At 35.1% G+C, this 19,964-nt stretch overlaps 1 protein-coding gene across 1 annotated transcript; it reads right to left on the bottom strand.

Moving 5' to 3' along the window:
• Positions 1-47: 47 nt before the first annotated feature.
• Positions 48-19,739, bottom strand: LOC102807945 (eukaryotic translation initiation factor 2-alpha kinase 1-like). The gene is made up of 12 exons (XM_006821415.3): positions 19,415-19,739; positions 15,251-15,474; positions 14,800-14,907; positions 12,070-12,258; positions 11,290-11,370; positions 10,623-10,786; positions 8,613-9,276; positions 7,934-8,030; positions 5,864-5,970; positions 3,580-3,691; positions 2,511-2,605; positions 48-627 (listed from the first exon to the last, which is right to left on the bottom strand). The coding sequence occupies exons 1-12, from the start codon at positions 19,581-19,583 to the stop codon at positions 253-255; spliced, it is 2,385 nt and encodes a 794-aa protein (XP_006821478.1). The 5' UTR covers positions 19,584-19,739; the 3' UTR covers positions 48-252.
• Between the last annotated feature and the right edge of the window lie 225 nt (positions 19,740-19,964).

Here is a 19,964-nt window from a genome sequence, read left to right on the forward strand (position 1 = left end):
ACTACACATAATTTTTAACTAGCACATGTAATGATCAGAGTAATGAATATATTATCTCAGTCTGCACTGAGATAAAAAGCACACTTTAATCAAAGTTGACTCTTTCCTTATAGCGTCACCTGCTGTTTTTCAATTAATTCATAATTTATCATTTTTGGTTAGTGTTTGTTATCAACTTGAAATCTACATGAAATACTACAAGGTTACAGAATTCAATCACTGGTCATCCTATCGAACAAGGGAATAATGACATTATTTCAATTTCATCTCCTGCAACTTCTGTATCATTTCATCCTTTTTCCTCAGTTCTCTTTTCAGCTCCGTCAGCTCCTTCTCTTTCTCCATCAGTTTACTGTCTTTCTCAGATAACAATTGATGCAGCTCCTCGATGATCTCATCTTTGCTCCTGTAAAGTTCACTATGTAAGATCTCCTTGGCGCTGGGTCTGGCACGACTGTCTCTGCTCAATAGTCTCTCTATGACATCACATACATGGGGCCATTGTTCTTTGAGGATTGGCGGAATGTCACCCTCCCTGATGGCAGTTAGATGTTTGAATCTTTCCATCTCGGTACCAAATGGATGGAAAAGTTCAAAAAGTATAATGCCTAGACTGTACATGTCCGACTGAAATGAATGCAATAAACATGAGATAATATTTTCCTCTTAAACACAGAATGGATGGTAAATAACAGAAGAATTAAATCAATTCTCAAAAATTGTGGTGAATTTATCCTTTTTTTCCCATTCCCCAGAAAACTTTTGCTATTATGTTATCGTTAGTGGAATTTTAGCATGAGATCACTACAGATGAACAGTACTATGCGAGTATAGCTACCAAAAAGTCAACATTCCACTTTATTAGTAAGGTATTTAATACGATATGTTACCAATAAGACATTGTCAATGACAAGTCCCTGTCCAGTTTTTAGTGCCAAATAATCATTCACACTTGTGTGACGGACATGATACAAAGTGGAGCCAGTTTATTTGTGGGATTCCTTTATTCATTCATGTTTCAGTTCTAGCATGAAAATGACGATTGGCCATCTTGAATCAGATTCTGAAACAAATGCATGTGCAAAGGTGTCACATGCTGCATGTGTAAAGTTTGAACATGATCAGTCCAGCCATGTTAGCAATATGGATCCCAAAACAGCATTCGATAAAAACAAAATGGCTATCAGTCAGCCATTTTAAATTGAATATGTAAATCAAAGAAAGCTTGAAAGAACTCATGTGTTGAGTGTTGGAGACAAGAGACAATGTAACAGACCATCTATGTACCAAGTTTCATTGAAATGTGATTAGAACCAAAAAATTATACATTATTATGCTAATTATGGAAATAATAGATAATAATCAGGTTTGCACATTGACCTAGAGCATCTATGTACCAACGTTCATTGAAATTGAATAATTAGTACTGTAGATATCAGTGTGAAAGCTTAAAATTGATTTAATTATACAAATTAGGTAATTAATATGTACAGATTTTAACCCCAAATTAATCAGGTCTGTCTATTGTCTTAGAGCATTTATGTACCAAATGTTATTGAGATGTGATGATTAGTATTTGAGATATCAGTAAAACTAAATCAGGTCTCTGCATAGTTCTACAGGATCTATGTCCCAAGTTTCATTGACATGTGATGATTCATACTTGATATATCAGTTGAAAATTAGGTGATTAATATACACAAATATTTAATCCAAAACAATCAATCTCTGCATAGTCCTAGAGTATCTATGTTCAGAGTTTCATCGAACATGATAATTAGTACATGAGATATCAGTGGAAAAGCTGAAAATTTACTTATTATTATGCAAATTAGCAATTAATTAATATGCACAGATTTTTACCTAAAACTAATAAAATCTGTGCATTAGTTCAGAGTATCTATGAACCAAATTTCATCGAAATTTGATTTGTGGTTCTTGAGATAACGGTGGAACAAAAAACATACATACATACCGGTACATATATACAGACAGACAGACAGACATACAGGGTAGCTGCAAAGACTCCCTTTTGTGCTTCGCACACGGGAGTCAAAAAGGACATGCATCAAAAACCCATTATGTTCAATGGACATGCATGTCTGAGATCCAGTTCTGGGATGGCTTGATTTCGATTAATTTTCAGCCCCAAAATGGCCACCATTTGGCCATCTTGAATTGGATCATGAAACAAATGCATGTGCTTATGTATGATATGTGATGTGATGTATGTGTAAAGTTTGAGTGAGATCGGCCCAGGTATGTCTGAGACTCAGCTGCGGCAAACAGACACATGAACTGATGGATACATGGCTGAACGAACAAAGGTAAAATTACAAGTCCCTGTTTTCAAACTACATTCAACTAATAAAGCGGAGGTTACATTAAAGAATGTACTTTATATCTCCATGACCAGGTTCTGGGTGTACACGTGGGTGGGGCATTTTTATACATATCCTTCTCAAAACATTGTAAATATTATTATACACGCACAAATAATTCATACCAACCTTATTATCATAGAAGGAGCCTTTCAACTGTTCTGGGGAAGCATAGGTACATGTACCCACACCAGATGTGTGACTGCTGTCTGTACTGTATACACCTGTAGGAAGGAAAATCATTGAAGAACAACAACCTTGTGTGTGGCTTAATGGGTATACATGGTAGCCCAGTATCAGAGCATGGCATCTCTATATTTGGGAGAAGTCATCTCACAATGCTGAGTGCTGTTTCTGTGCACATAAAAAGTAATAGTATCATTGTCACAATGTGTATCAGATTACACTGTAACTTTCTTGCACCCTAGTGTGTGATAAATATCTTGTTATTTATATAGGTACTGATTTACTTGCAGTATAGTAAATTTAGAGAAAGGGAAAAGTTTAATTGATCCTGAGAAGTAATACAGCTGCAGATGACAATTATTAAAGACGAGAACACATCACGTAAATCACCTCACTTTACCGACTGGTTAACTTATGGGAAGTTTGCACATAATTGGTTCTGGAAAAATCTTAGGGGCAGTCTTTGAGAATATGACAATTAATGCAACAATGGCTGTTGACACTTTCAAATACAGTGATCCCTTGCAAAGTCATGCCTTTGTATTGAATCCATGCAGACATGGACACGGTGACAATGTTCAATATAGAAAATGTACTTATAATAATAAACCTATGTGTGTACATGGGCTTTTTATCCATTTTCAATGCATAAATCCCCCCTTTCCCGAGACCCTTTGGTAAGTCGCGACCCTCGATAAGTCACGGTTTTTGCTTGGATTCCATCACCCACAATTTAGTTAGGGGCTACTGTAATATGATTTCATAAACAAAAATTACTGCCAGTTGGTCAAACAGGATTGCATCATACTGTTTAACATTATGTTTTGAAATTTTGGCAAATTGGAATTTAATTGATCAAATCATGAGAACAAAATGACAGATGGATGTATTAACTCATAGAATGAAAAAATATTGGTTTCAAATCAAAACATGTCCATGTTCACTAACTGTGGGATGGAATGCCTAATGAAAGATGGCTCCTATGAAAGATAAACTTTTTTCAAAAACTCACCTTGGTGAAGCGGTGTCAGTGGCACTTCAACATCAATCACGCCTTCCCTGGCAAGACCAAAATCACCAATACGAATACAGTTGTCTGCTTTCTCGAGAAATATATTCCTTGGCTGATGAAAAAAACACAAAAAAAACAAGTCATTGAAAATGACACAGTTCTCGTTAAATTTGTGATCTGATTATGAAACAAACTGCACTGCATGTGCATACGTCCCACATCAAGTACTAGGCACATGCAAAGAATGAACGGAATCGGTCCACAGGATTCTGAAATACGACTCCGGACAGACGGACGGACGAAGACTGACGGGGACTATAATTGTGCAGTTCCCTCTTTCGCATATTCACTACATAGCTTAGATCCTTGAAAGGTAGATATTTGATATTCTCAGAAATGCAAACATTCTCAATCATTCAAGCACCTCTATTTTGGGTGCAATCAAAATAAAAAAAACAAGTCATTGTCAATGACACGTCCCCGTTCCGTTCATATTTGAGTGACATATACATTCAAAGCAGATCATGACCGAAATGCACCTGCATATGTACAACACATTGTACTAAATCTGAACAAAATCCATCCATGCATGACTGAGATCTGGTTCCGGAATTGTGAAAATACGTGATTTTAATGCATTTTCGGTCTTAAAATGGCCATCATTCAGCTATTGTTAAGCGGATCATGAAACAAATGCACATATCTATTTGTGACATGATACACCATGTGTGTGTGAAGTTTGAACATGATCAATCCAGACATGTCTTGGATACGGATCCAGAACTGAATTCTTTAAGAAAATGGCCGCCAGTCGGCCATTTCGAACTTGATCCAGAAAAAAAAATGACGTGCATCAAGGTCCTATTATGTTTAATGTAAGTACCAAATTTGAACGAAATCCGTCCATGCATAACTGAGATCCGGGTTCGGAATGGTGAAAATGTGCAATTTCAATGCATTTTCAGCCTTAAAGCGGCCGCCATTTGGCTATCGTTAATGGGATCATGAAACAAATGCACATACATATTTGTGACATGATGTACCTTGTGTTTGTGAAGTTTGAACTTGATCAATCCAGACATGTCTCGAATACGAATCCAGAACTGAATTCTTTAAAACAAAATGGCCGCCAGTCGGCAATTTCGAACTTGATCTGAAAAAAAAAATGATGTGCATCAAGGTCCTATTATGTTTAATGTATGTACCAAATTTGAATGAAATCCGTCCATGCATAACTGAGATCTGGGTCCGGAATGGTGAAAATGTGCGATTTCAATGCATTTTCGGCCTTAAAGCGGCCGCCATTTGGCTATCGTTAATGGGATCATGAAACAAATGCACATACATATTTGTGACATGATGTACCTTGTGTGTGTGAAGTTTGAACTTGATCAATCCAGACATGTCTCGGATACGGATCCAGAACTGAATTCTTTAAAACAAAATGGCCGCCAGTCGGCCATTTCGAACTTGATCCGAAAAAAAAAATGACGTGCATCAAGGTCCTATTATGTTTAATGTATGTACCAAATTTGAATGAAATCCGTCCATGCATAACTGAGATCCGGGTCCGGAATGGTGAAAATGTGCGATTTTGATGCATTTTCGGCCTTAAAATGGCCGCTATCACGGACGGACGGACGGACGGACGGACGGACGCACACAGGGCAAAACATGAGTCCCCGTTTTCGGACTCCGTCCGAACGGGGACTAAAAAACATTATATGGGAATTAATGTGGACTTGTGGCTGACATTGTAGCAAAGACAGCAAATGATTTCAAGGTCCTCCAATAACAAATTCAATTTGTCTGTTTGCAAGTATTTTAGGGATATAATAAAACATTTCTGTGATTTCTTGAAACTTGTAGAAATAAACTGGTCTCCAAATTATATAAAACTGCTATCAGTTTACGCTGCTAGTTCCTGGTTTACAAGGCGTTCTACACATGATTTCATTTCATTAATGGACATTCTATTTCAAGCTAGTTGAAACCTGAAATTACCCTGGAAATTTTTAACACAAATTTTATTATTGTTATTATGTGTTTAATAGTTTCTGCTGTTGCAAACATTGAATTGTGTATGACATTAATATTTCACTAAAATATGTGATTAAAAAGCCACTTAAAAAGATGTATCAAGTTCCATGTATAAACACTAGTGTAAATAGACGGTAGAATTGTAAATAGGCAGAATTTTAGGCAAAATCGGCTAGTATGGCATCATATGACACAGGTCTGTGCTGAGCCAACACTTCCTGTGACGACACAAAGAACACTTTACCTTCAGATCTCTGTGCATCAATCCCTGAGAATGAATGTAATTGACACCTTCTAAGATTTGCTTAAATATTCCCATATTTGTCTCTTCATTAACTACCGAGAAAGGATCTGAATAATAAACAAAATTACATGACAGTGATTTGCTCTATTACAGAAGCACACATGAATCAATTTATCGTATACTGGATCTTTGAAATATTTTGACAACAAACATTACAGAAAAAACATTGAAACTGTCAAACGGTGTTTATTAAATAAGTTAAACTACACTATTGTAAACCATATCCTTCTTTCAAACATTTGTCCGAAAAGCTCAGCTCAGAACAGAACTTGAAACATTAAAAATAAGTTGATTACAGCAGGCGCAAGATATTTACATACACCTAACTCCCACACCCAGTCGGTAATTACCGAGGGACTTTGCAACATCCCCAGACACTTCTCTAGACACTCCAATGACGGTTGTAGACGCAATAAAGTTACATATCCACTCACGTGACAGTTAATTAAAACACTGGATGCGGAATGCCTTTGATGTTTCGCCACGAAGAACGAGGGATAGTTGGACTATTCCATTGCTTTGTAGGTACAAAAATCATTGCTGTGTAACACTTGAGAGAAATATAATAGGAACTAAAACTGGGAATGAATATTAACAAGAAATGATAAATATAAATTCTTTTGATTTGTAGTTTGTTGAGATGTTCTAAATGGATTTATATTAATATTATTAGCATTGTGAGTGTCTCGTTCAATTTCTCGCATAATGGCTGGTCCCATTGCCAGTTTGCCAGAACACTCATCGCCCAGACAATCTTTCCCTAGAATATTCCACTTTATTTCACCTCCACACTGTCACCATATACCAGTTTCAAATACCCTTCAGATCGCAGACAAAATTCGATAAACTTTTTCTTGTGTAACATTCAGTCGACGACCGCCACTACTACTTTCGAAACGTATTTCAACCGATGCGACAGAAATGCCGCACAATCCCTTGAACCATTGCCCTCGTTAGTTTAACTTCCTTCGCCATTGATCATTCGCAAGAGGCGAATAATCTCCATCTCAGTGTCTTTGTCTAAACGCTTTGACATAATAGCAATAATTGTTCAAAATCAGAAATCGTGAGACGTTCAAAATAGAATGTATTAAAGCGTGGTGGTCGTCGCGCAGCGCGTGTTCGAATTTTATGTAAATAAACACTATATTTTACACGCGTTTTATACGTTGCTATGAGTCTCATATCGAACAGGACGCGGCACGACGACTGCCGCCCTTTAAATGAACGAGCATATGTACATGTATGCATGAAATAATAAAGTGTCCGATATCAACAATGATTAAAACATGATTGTTTGATAAATGTTTGACCATCTGAAAACCCTGGTCTGTTGTTTTGAATAATTGTCACGTAGGCGTGTATGCAACTTTATTGCGTCTACAACGGTCGTTGGAGTGTTTAGCAATGTGTTTGGGGATGTTGCAAAGTCCCTCGGTAATTACCTGCCGGGTGCAAGAGTTAGGTGTATGCAAATATCTTGTGCTCGCTGTAAAATCTTTCTTCGTCTGATACTATCCACATTTCCTTAAAACAAAGATGCTTTTGCAATCAGAATAGATTTGTAATAAGTTTCATCCATATTCGTCAAAACTAATCATGTGGATTCCCCCACAGCATTTAGACTCGGCATTTAACCTTTTCAACACCAGACTTTCTCATCCAAATTATTCGGCACTTTTTTCTTATATTCTTCAGTATTTAAGGAAACGAATCCTAATTTTGGAGACAACAGACAAAATTTAAGTTAATTTTCAGTTTTTTACTTTTTATTTGGCTATTCAAATTTTCTGAAAGAGAAGTGCAGACTATAAACAGGACTATTTTGTGATGAAAAGAGAGAACTGGTTGAGAAAGGGTTGAAACAAAAACGAACTTGAAAATAATCTAGCTTAGTTTCTGTCAATCTTCAAGCAACCTACACAACACTACTTTATATCACTAAGGATTACCGGAGGTATTCAACTTTTCCTATTCATTCTATTTTTGAGTAGGAAAGTGCTACAATACCTGCAGTGGGAGAGACAGATGTATTCCTTTCCACCAACCACTCCCTCAATGTGTGGGAACAAAGCTGCATTTGAATAAATAACATAATACCATATTTCTGAAAAGTGGAAATAAAACAATCACTGACTAATTATAAAAATCATAATTTGCATATACGGTCTCATTTTATTTAGTATAGAGCAAACTAATAACAATGTTGACACTTATTTTATGTCTTTGACAAAACAAATATGTTTTGTGTCAAAAGTTTATGATGTAGCTCATTACAATACAATACAATACAATACAATAAGACTTTATTATCACCGTAAAGAAATTACAATTTTTTGGGCTCTGAGTAATAAGATTAAATTAATAAACATGAACACAAATTAATTATAATACGTATCAAAAAACAAAGAAAGTTACTAAATGCTTCTTTTCAAGTTTGCATTATCAATGTATTGGATTAGTGTTTTCACTAAAATGTTTATCTGATTACAAAATTGGTGCAAAGACACAAGAAAACACAAAGACAGGCAACTTTGATATAAATTCTATGATATTTTGATTTTCATTGGATCATGCAACTTTAATATAAACTGGAATATAGTGTTATACAGTCTTCTAAGGCTCTTAAAATTGATCTTTTGTGTCTTTGTAATAATCCATGATTGGAAGACAATGAAGACAATCTTACCAGTTGATTAAACTCGCTGACAGTACCATCATAATTGACGCCATCATCCGAATAATAACCTTCATTTTTGTGCTGCGGATAATGATCACAGCTCTCCGGTTCCCAACTACAACTATCATGCATTGAACCGGAGTCGGTACAATTCCCATAATGTACATGCCTTTCTATGTTGTGTCTGTTCATTGGACGTCCGGTGATGATATCATTTACAACACAGTCAGTAGTTTTACAATCTTGCATAGAATTAGCGTCCCTTTCAACGTCACCATGGCAACAGTACTCAGTAATGTCATTAGTGTTTTTAATATGAATCCTCGTTTCGCTGATTATTGCTTCACAAGCTTGGGTCGAGAGTTGTGCACTGTCTATAATGTGAATACTCTTCGCATATGAAGTGCATTCAACGGCGGATGATTCCAGTTTTACTGTATCCACTCGTGACGCCATAGCCGAGTGAAAGACACTTGTAACAGATGGCGAATTCACAGGAGTTTCAAAACTGTCTTCAGAATTACACATCTCCGGTTTAGTACTCAAGTCAGAACTATCAATGGATCCCCTATTATTAATAATTTGTTCATGCGAGCTATCAAACTTTTCTTCACACGTTGAGATAAACACTGTTGAATGCTGTGATCCTCTTTCAAAAATGATACCATCAGAGCTACAAAAACAATGTCATAATGAATGAGGAAAACACTATGTAACAAAATGATCAACCCAACCGAACACAAGATTTACATTTGCCCATAGTTGTTACTAGTTATTGCATGCAAGTTTTAACCTTGTCACCACCAGTTCCCTCTTCATCACACAAATTCACAAAATAGTCCTGATTATAGACTGCACAATCCTTCAAAGATTGGACACAAATTTTTCGAGTAAAAACTGAAAATTTACTCAAATTTTATAACATCATCATATAACATCTCCATCATTGAAAAACAAGTCATCAAGTCAATGGCTAAAACACCCTCATAATTGCTTTTTTTTTTTTTGATCTGTGGGTGTTTTAGGGTCAAATTTTGTTCAAAAAAGGTTAAAAATGTATGTGTGTAATAATATTGTAATGAAATTCACCACAGAAGCGTAAAAGCATACATATGTACATCATTTTGGCTTTTGAATTTGTGAATAAAAAAAGTATGGTTTTGGGGTCAAAAAGTAACATTTTCACATGTATCACTTAGTGACATAATTTGACCCAGAAAGACACTCTTAATTCACTTTGATTGTGAAATTGCATCTATCTTGTGTGATGTATGTGCAACACTTGTTTGTGTTCACCTTGGGAATGGTTATTTCTGATAACAAAATGCCTGCCAGTTGTATAGCTAACATTGTAAAGTGGGAAACCTACTTTGTACACATTATAAAGTTCAAACCAATGTAACATTGCAGCAACAAAGAGAAATAGCAAAGGGCAAGTCATATCATAAACGTTGCTTTACCATATTTGCACTATTAGTAGCGCAAGCTCTTACATAAATTACAGAGGTGTTTCTATGGCCAAAATACATAATATTTTGATGATTTACCAGCTACCGTAAAATCTGCATTAGAAGCCACAGTTTCTATTTTAATGGTACAATGCAACAGATGGGATGCGGCTACCATTAGAGCATCTACACATTTTTAAATTTTGGTTGTCAATTATTCAAAAAGAATGGGTGCGACTTCTATTTAGGATGCGGCTTCTAATACAGATTTTACGGTAGTATACAACAAATGTGATTTTCTATTTCTCAAGAAATACTTAACCTTTATTTCTTGCTTTTGTAGTTTTATTGTTCCTAGTCGTGTTGTATTTTGTATGTTTTAGTTATACTTTTTTTAAAGACCATGTACCCTTCTGTGTCAGTGTTGTGTCAATAAAATATTATTATACTATTAAAATTTCAAAATGGTATGGATAGGGAAGAGTGACAATTATCTATTCTGGGTCTTGATTAGAGTGAGTAATAGGTGAGTGGACCGATCACAAGTCTTAAAAATATTGTGGTCAATTACCTAGTATGCGAGTCTGAGTGATTTTCTAAGGCTGGCAAAGCATGTGGGCTGTGTGAGTGACTTCTTAGTATTTTCCTATGTGATATTCTCTCTAACCAGGCAGCATTATAACCAACAATACAACCATGATGCATACTGGCTAACAGGCGCACTTCTCTCAAAATCTACACAAATCAAAAATAAAATGATTATAAAACAGTTAGAAATAACAGTTCATGTGACACTTTAGGTCGGACTATATCCCAGAATAACAAACATACTCAGGCTTTATAATATACAACATGCAACTGTAAAAATATAATCTCTATATAATACCACTTTTTGTTTAATGCGAGATATGCATTTCGTGTGAAATCAAACATAAAAAGTGCGATAAACAAAGGTCATAGAAATGTAGTGGTGTCAAAAAACAAATGTGGGATTCAACAAATGCTAAAATATTTTGGAGGTATTTCCACACTTAATAATGTGCTATGTAGTAAGGCTATCTTAGTGCTATATTCACTTCTGAAAGATTAGCATTTGAACATTGAGCTATATAAAAAAGAAATTCAAGTTAAAAATCAAATTATTTAATTTTTGCTGTAGACATTCATTATGCGCCATTCACACAATACACAAGATCTCTAGGTGAACAGAAAGTCACCTATTCTGGGTTTATACATACTTTCAAACACATATCAGGATTGTTATCTTTCAATTTTATTTTCTTCACAGCATATTCTCGACCATCCAACTTATTTTTAACCTGTATAAAGAAAATATATATATAAATATGTCTGCAAATAATATTATGTATGCATTAGTACATGTAAGCATGTAAATATCATTAATATTTATGCAAATATCACCTCAAAAATCAATTTATGATTTTTTTTATCTCCAATAGAAGCGATGTTAAAAATCACACTTGCTGTATATTGAAATGTCAAAATACTGTAGACTACTTTATTTTCACTTGGAATTAATTTTCGCTATTTTCGCTGAAGGAATGATTCAGTGAAAATATTTTCCTATATTTTACATTTACAAAATATATTCCTATATTTTACATTCAAACTGTCAAAAATCAGTGAAAACAAATTAAATACGAAATACCCAAAAAGTTTTTTAGCAAAAATTAATTCCAGCTAAAATAAAGTATTTTACAGGATTACTTTTGACCACATAAATCCATCATTCTGTAATTTACATGCGTATGAGCTACTAATAGAGCAAATATGGTAACCAGATCATTTAAAGACTGGAAATAAATGTTTTTCATGCAAATTTGAAATTATCTTGTAATTCACTTGATTTCATCGCATTATCCATCATATATCACACCCACTGGATACTCTGGGTAAAGTGGGATTAAACAAGTTATTACTGGAAAAAAAGTTACCAATAACCACTAAATAAGGCCCTGTCATGACAATATCAAATTAATTTTGAGAACTCTCTTTACCTTATAGACAGAGCCAAAGCCACCTTTCCCTAGTTGCACCAACTCTACAAACTCTTCATTATATCGAGATACAAATGCATTAAATAAACCCTCTCTGTCCACATGTATGTGAGCGTCCACAGGGTTGCTGTTTTCAAATAGCATCATAGCTCTTTCAGGCAAAGATGATGGTAATACTATGTGCCTTGGCTGCAAAATAGCATAAGTCATTCAATGCGTATGAATTTTTCTTTTTTTAACATTAATTCATTGTTGATTTTTTTTTTTACACAATCATATTTCATTTCACACAGATGTTTGACGTTTAGTATGCCGAAAACCATTTCCTAAAGACTAGGACTCACGGAATATTTTTCTACGTAAAAGTCCTGACACTCCCAAAGTACTTCGCATAAACAATTAAACCAAACTTCAATTTTGAGAATAAAAACCTGACCTGACAAAATTTTGTAGCAGTAATAATTTCTATGGGCGTAGAGTCATGGTAAAAGTCGTGTAATTCAGTTCATTCAAACGCCCTTAATAGGTGATTTTCCGAACAATTGCGAGATCTCGCGAGATGCATGAAAGACGCGCGTCGAACGTCTGCCGCAAAAATCGAACGATTTGATTTTGAACTAGAATTTCTTTATTTCGCAGCTTACATTGACTGGCCGATCTTTGACAGAGGAATATTGCTTCCGAATACCATTACTTAATCGAAATTGCCTATCATCAAATGTGGACAGCACATTATTAAGCATGGAAATGTCCCCGAAATACTTTTGCGTTTGTCGAATCCCACGCGATGTTTGACGCCACTACGACGCTATGACCTTTGTTTGTCCTGTTTTTACGTTCGATTTCACGCATAACGCGTGATTCTCGCAGTGTACGGAAAATGGTCTATTCCAGTTGACAGTATCTATTGTTTTATTCACTGCCTAACTTTTTGATTGTCACTTTCACAAAACCTGCATATCTGTCAAGACTTTAAGCCAATTGGAAATTTAGGTAGGTAGGTAATGACTCTCTCGCTTTAAATCAAAATCCAATTCAGGACAAAACTGCAATAAATATTTAAGCAATAACCCCCGCCGAAGGCGGGTATACCACGAGATATTGCACAATTCACGACATATATGCACGAGCCGCAGGCGAGTGCATATATGGAGTGAATTGTGCAATATCAAGTGGTATACCCAACTTCGGCGGGGGTTATTGCTATTATATTATACCAGTATATTGACAATTCGATAAAACTTGTAAAAAAAGAGTTTACTTTCATCTACTAAAAGATCATGATTATGGCCCTTGAACATGAATATTTATAAGAATAGTATGTAGTTGTACGCTGAATGCATACAAAAATTACATGCGCAACACAGTTCAAATTGAATACAAACTAATTTTTATTCCACATGAAAAAAAAACATCCACGTTGAATAGAGCAGCGTAAACACACAAATTAGCATAACAAAGGATGACCTTTTACTGACGCACAACGCGATTTGAAATACAGGGTCATGTACAGTTTGGATCATTTAAACAACGGATTTTCCACGTTTTCATTCCGGTTTTTGTACAATTTGGACTGTAATTTGCCCATTGAAAGTACAGTTGTGAAATAAACTGGTTTTGTGACTCATCATACTACTTGTAACTGTGTATATTTGACGTTCAGCGGTACGCGGCGGTACGCGGTGTATCATGTACGCCGACCGGCACAGCGACCTCAGTTCCAACATCTGACCTGGATACCTTTGGTATAACCAAAGTTTTGTGACAGTATGACTGACAAGTTTTGTCGTTGTTCTGGGGTAAGTTTGATGGTGTAAGATCGGATTTTCACATCGTTTTTGTGACACATACATGATATGCCTTGTCTCAACTAAGGCCGAAAGACATTGCACGCCGTCGCTCTAATACAGCCTGAGTGGTTGGTGTACACTCGGCACAAATCTGTAGCTTTCGAAATTACCTTCATCATCTCCTGTAATTTATTCACCCATAGTGAAGATTTACAATACCATATATCGTCGTCGAATCCTGCGTTGTCCCGTGTTTTTTGAAACAGATGACAATTACCCGGGTGCACTGCAATTTTGTCAGCTGCCGCTACCGGACACCGGTTGTTATTAGTGGCAAACTGGCATACATTTTTGCCTGTGACCCATAGTTTTTTTGCATTTTTATGTCATTAAATCCCTCAATTATATCTTGTACTTAAAGATCATGTTTTCTTTGTTGGAAGTTCGCAATCCATCTCAAAGTAACAACACTGAGAACATAGCCTTCTGGCGTTCGTGTCGGCACCTCACGGTGTTAAGGGACGGTGGTTTAGGTTTGTGTGGCGAACGACAATCACCCAACGACCGACGCTCACAACTTGGATCCCACCATTAACAAAAAGCAATATTATAGTTATATAACTTTTCAGATGTTTTTAATTCAGTATTTTTTTCAATATTCTTCTAAAATTCAACCACAATATTTACCTAAAAATCAAATAATACCGGTTTTATGCATTTTCGTATTAAACCTGTAGTCAATTCATGTTCCAGGGCCACTTGGTTTAGCCGTGCATTATCAGCCAATATACCATGGATTGCATATGCAAATTTTGTGTTTGGACCAATCAAATCAATGGATTAACACCATCAATATACTGGTATAATATAATACATTATAACACAGACATGTTCAACCAATGATGTTTTGCACAAAACGCTGTGTACAAATTCTACTTACATCTTTGGGAAATGTAGCGACTGCAACCTTCATTATATTGGATAATGCCATCTTGTACTGTGCTCTCATACGACTAAACTCATCCAGATGATACAGCGGTGGTAAGATCTGACAAGAAATCACATCAAATCTACATATATTAATACGAATCATCTTTTGTTGACATATGAATAAAAAAAAACTTAACGAAAAAAAAATTGGGGTTGGGTGTTCCTCCACTTTTCAATATTTTGCAAGTCAGTAAAAAACAGAATAGAATAGAATAGAATAGAATAGAATAGAATAGAATAGAATACAGGAAAACCCCAATTTCACAAATTGAACATTTTCTATCAGAGACTTGTACTTTCCCATTTCAGTGTGTACATGATGGGCATCTATCCTCATGCTGACCATTGGTGGGGGGGAGGGGGTATACAGACTAATTACGCTAGCAACCAAAGCCACCTACCTCCATTATTGTCAGTTGATCACAGATGAACTTGAATAACTTCCTGGATCTCCTGTTGTCTGCTTCATACAATGAACACAGCTGTTCTATGAGTGACACTACTAGTAAGTGATCAGGGACTGTTCTTCTCGCCAAGTTCAATTTCTGTACAACTTCACCTCGCCTCCGTAATAATTTCTGTCTTGGTGGAGACGGTGTTGAGTGTACCTTATTCAAATCAGAGTCTGATAGAAAAGAACAAATTATTCAAATTAAATAACACAAAATAATGTTAATTGAAATTTAAACAAGCAGCCTATCGGCTGAGATAGCTCCGCTGTTAGCAATGCACATTTCAATTAAAGAAGTGAAGACATCATTAGAAAATGAACAATATGAATAGTATCAAAGCAATCGGACTTACAGTTTTTAACAAGAAGTCGAAAATATCACTTTTTACCAAAAATTACAAAAATATTCACCAAAATAAATTAATTAGAGAATTGAAGATATCATCACAAAACGAACAAATCTGAGAGAGGTCCACATGTAGTACCTATATATGTAATATCAAAGCAATCGGACTTACAGTTTTCAACAAGAAGTCGAAAATATCACTTTTTACCAAAAATGACAAAAATATTCACCAAAATTAGAGAATTGAAGATATCATCACAAAATGAACAAATCTGAGAGAGATCCACATGTAGTACCTATATATGTAATATCAAAGCAATCGGACTTGCCATTTTTTTTAAAGAAGTCAAAAATACCACTTTTTACCAAAAATGACAAAAATATTCACCAAACTTAGAGAATTGAAGATATCATCACGAAATAAACAAATCTGAGAGAGGTTCACATGTAGTACCTATATATGTAGTATCAAAGCAATTGGACTTGCGGTTTTTAACAAGAAGTCGAAAATATCACTTTTCACCAAAAAATGACAAAAATATTCACCAAAATTAGAGAATTAAAGATATCATTACAAAATGAACAAATCTGAGAGAGGTCCACATGTAGTACCTATATATGTAATATCAAAGCATTTGGACTTACGGTTTTTAACAAAAAGTCGAAAATATCAGTTTTTACCAAAAATGACAAAAATATTCACCAAAATTAAAGAATTATAGGTATCATTACAAAATTAACAAATCTGAGAGAGGTCCACATGTAGTACCTATAGATGTAATATCAAAGCAATTGCACTTGCGGTTTTTAACAAGAAGTCGAAAATATAGTTTTTACCAAAAATGACAAAAATATTCACCAAAATTAGAGAATTAAAGATATCAACATGAAATGAACAAACCTAAGAGAGGTCTACCCAAGGTACATATACACCAAGTATCAAAGCATTTAGGCTTGTAGTTTTCAAGAAGAAGTCGAAAAAGTAAAACATTGACACGGACGACGACGACGGACAATCACTCATATGATAAGCTCCGCTCGACAAAGTCGACAGCGGAGCTAAAAAAACAGAATGTTCACAAGAGTCATAAAACTACAACATTGCAAGTGATTTTGAATTTGCTTATTATAATTTGTGCACAAAAAATGTTCCCATGACAACAGATATTTGCAAAATGGTTTGGACAGAATCAAGGAGTTGTTGCTATTCAAATTTGAGGTGATAACTGAATACTAAAATACCAAGAATGTACAAGTAAATATTTCAGTTAAACAGCGACTATAAAGTCCTGCTCGAACTGACCATTGTACACATTCACAAATACAGGAAATGAAAAGACCCCCCATATCCTAACCCTTCAGCCCCCAAATTTAAGTGTATATGCCCTACTAGATAACACTAGGTGTCCTCAAAAGGGGTATATATAATTCAATTTGGGGGGAGGGCTGCAAGGTAAGGGTAGGGATAGGGGTACAAAAGAAAGACCTTCTTAGACACCTGCTTATAAACATATTATTTACCATTATTGTTATATGTAAGAGTGGTTATTCACAAGAAACTTCTTTTTTATTTTCTACCCTTGAATCTGAACTTTGTTTTCAGGGACGCATGCAAAAATAATCATCATAAATTTGGCATAAAATTACAAGGATATTTATATTTGTAAATCATTCAAAACAAATGCAGGGTTCACGATCTTCATCACAGGGACATGTTAAGTTTTTTGGGGTAAGAAAGATGACATATGTTTTTTACAGGATTTCTACATATAGACAGTAGTGTATTGTATGTTGGGGACATAGGGAGGGTGGCATCGACAATCTAGTCGTTCCTCTCTTCCCACCTCAAAAAAATTGTGTACCAGTGGAATATGCAGGTTTTCTGTATATTGTGTCAGAAGTATTGACTGTACACTGACTAGTGACTTTGTGATCTCTTTTGATCTATCATAGGTCCATTATATACCGGTACTGGTAGTCAGAAAGGACATTTTAAATAGAGCGAGGGAGTTTTTTTGAAAAAAAATTAGACCAAGGCTAAATATTTGTTTTTTTCTCAAATTGAAACAGTTCACTGAAAAGTATTGTTGTGAAAATACTTTACATGTAGTGAAAATTAGGGTCACACTTGTTAATTTCGAAATTTTCGTAAAGATTTACAGTTGTAACTGAGGTGTCATTTAGAATTGGACTTTAGAGTACTAGAGTTTGACTTTTAACAATTAACTAAACACCTTTTACATTCCCACATTAATAATCATTTCTTACATTTTTTTAAATAACAAATTTTACAAAAAAAAAGTTTGTTACTTTTGATTGTTATAAGCAGTTATGTATCTAGTAATAATACAATGTAGTTCCTTTTAATAGGAGTTGTTGACCATTACAAATGCATACGAAACAGCAGATAGAAGAGAATATTTTTTTCATTTTTTTCGTGTGTTTTTAAAGATACATTTTTTTTATTTGTCAAGTATTTTTCACATGACTACCTGTTTCTAATGGCCCTTAATTATAACAGAAATTTCTGAAAAAAGGGGTGACAGATGTTAAATATTATATTATTCGTAAGCTTCATAATAATGGACGGCATCTAGTTTGATTCACAGTCAATTCGTCCCAATTCACTTTCGTCCCACAAGTCGATTCGTCACAATTCACATTCGTCCCAATTCACATTCGTCCATTTTTTAAATTTTTAGTCAGCATTACGATCTTGAACAGGGTCAATTTCTATGCCAACTGTTACTGACACGCTAACTAATAACTCCACGTTGCGTGAACGGTGTATTTGTATTTATTAACTAATAACTTGTACATTGAATGTCCGGTGTATTTGTATTTATTAACTAATAACTTGTACGTTGAATGTCCGGTGTATTTGTATTTATTAACTAATAACTCTACGTTGCACGTAAGGTGTATTTGTATTTATTAACTAATAACTTGTACGTTGAATGTCCGGTGTATTTGTATTTATTAACTAATAACTTGTACGTTGAATGTCCAGTGTATTTGTATTTATTAACTAATAACTCTACGTTGCACGTAAGGTGTATTTGTATTTATTGACTAATAACTCAGCGTTGTACGTAAGGTGTATTTGTATTTATTAACTAATAACTTGTACGTTGAATGTCCGGTGTATTTGTATTTATTAACTAATAACTCAGCGTTGTACGTAAGGTGTATTTGTATTTATTGACTAATAACTCCACGTTGCACGTAAGGTGTATTTGTATTTATTGACTAATAACTTGTACGGTGTATTTGTATTTATTAACTAATAACTCAGCGTTGTACGTAAGGTGTATTTGTATATAACGTCGGCAAAAAAAAAATGGCGCAACAAACAATTACGCATGTCAGTGCATGACGTGTACGTGAACAGTTTGTTGTTTGGATGTGTTTGTGCTTATTTGGCGAGTTAGTAGTGGGCTAACCTTAAATCTGACGAATCGACTTGTGAGACGAATCGACTTTGGGACGAATCAACTTGTGGGACGAATCGACTTTGGGACGAATTAACTTGTGGGACGAATCGACTTGGGACGAATCAACTTGTGGGACGAATCGACTTGGGACGAATGTGATTTGGGACGAATCGACCGTCCCCTTCTAGTTTAGGTGACAGGCGTATTGGCACATTAACCATTGATACTTCTCGGGATATCATAACCACAGTCAATAGTGATAGAGAGACTGTAATTACAAGCAAAAATAGTAAATATTTGGTTTTTTTACACGTGTTAGTAAAACTGTACTCACCATCAAACATCCCCAATGTCGTAGGCACTGTACGTTTGAATTTCGAGTTTGTCGGGATATTCTGCTTGTTAAACATTGTAGATTGGCGGGAAACGCAAGTTTGAGTCAACGAGATAACGTCCAAACTAAATGAATTTAAAGTAAATACCACAACTTCTGGTCCCGACATTGAAATGTGTCTACAACGAGTACATGAACACGGTCGTTTATTACCGGTGACACCGGTTTAGTACAAAACACAATCATTTTCCCCGCGTAGACTGGTAATAAATGATGTAACTTTTAGTAAAGTTACAACTGTACTTGTATCCTGGAACTGTATACCGCCAGCTAAGTCAAATAAAAACATAGAACTAAATTGCGAAATCTATTTTCCGGTATTTAACAGAAACGGATTCGAAACAACTCGCTAATATTGCTATAATATTGTTGTCAAACATGATATTATAATTCCATACATTATAATGTGAGGAAAAGAAGAGGCTAGTGATTTATAATTAAATACAACGTGTTTTTGTTTTTTGCTTTGCTGACGAATATCCGCACTGTC

Source organism: Saccoglossus kowalevskii, chromosome 6 (assembly GCF_978046115.1).
Source record: "Saccoglossus kowalevskii chromosome 6, keSacKowa6.1, whole genome shotgun sequence".
NCBI classification, from domain to species: Eukaryota; Metazoa; Hemichordata; class Enteropneusta; family Harrimaniidae; genus Saccoglossus; species Saccoglossus kowalevskii.

Bases quoted from the DNA above. Each gene is read 5' to 3' on its own strand.
- LOC102807945 (XM_006821415.3), bottom strand. From the start codon at position 19,583: ATGTCGGGACCAGAAGTTGTGGTATTTACTTTAAATTCATTTAGTTTG. The intron at 5,971-7,933 runs GTATTGTAGCAC...TTTATTATTCAG, and splicing joins ATCTGTCTCTCCCACTGCAG to ATCCTTTCTCGGTAGTTAAT. The intron at 628-2,510 runs GTTGGTATGAAT...CATTCATTTCAG, and splicing joins GCTCCTTCTATGATAATAAG to TCGGACATGTACAGTCTAGG.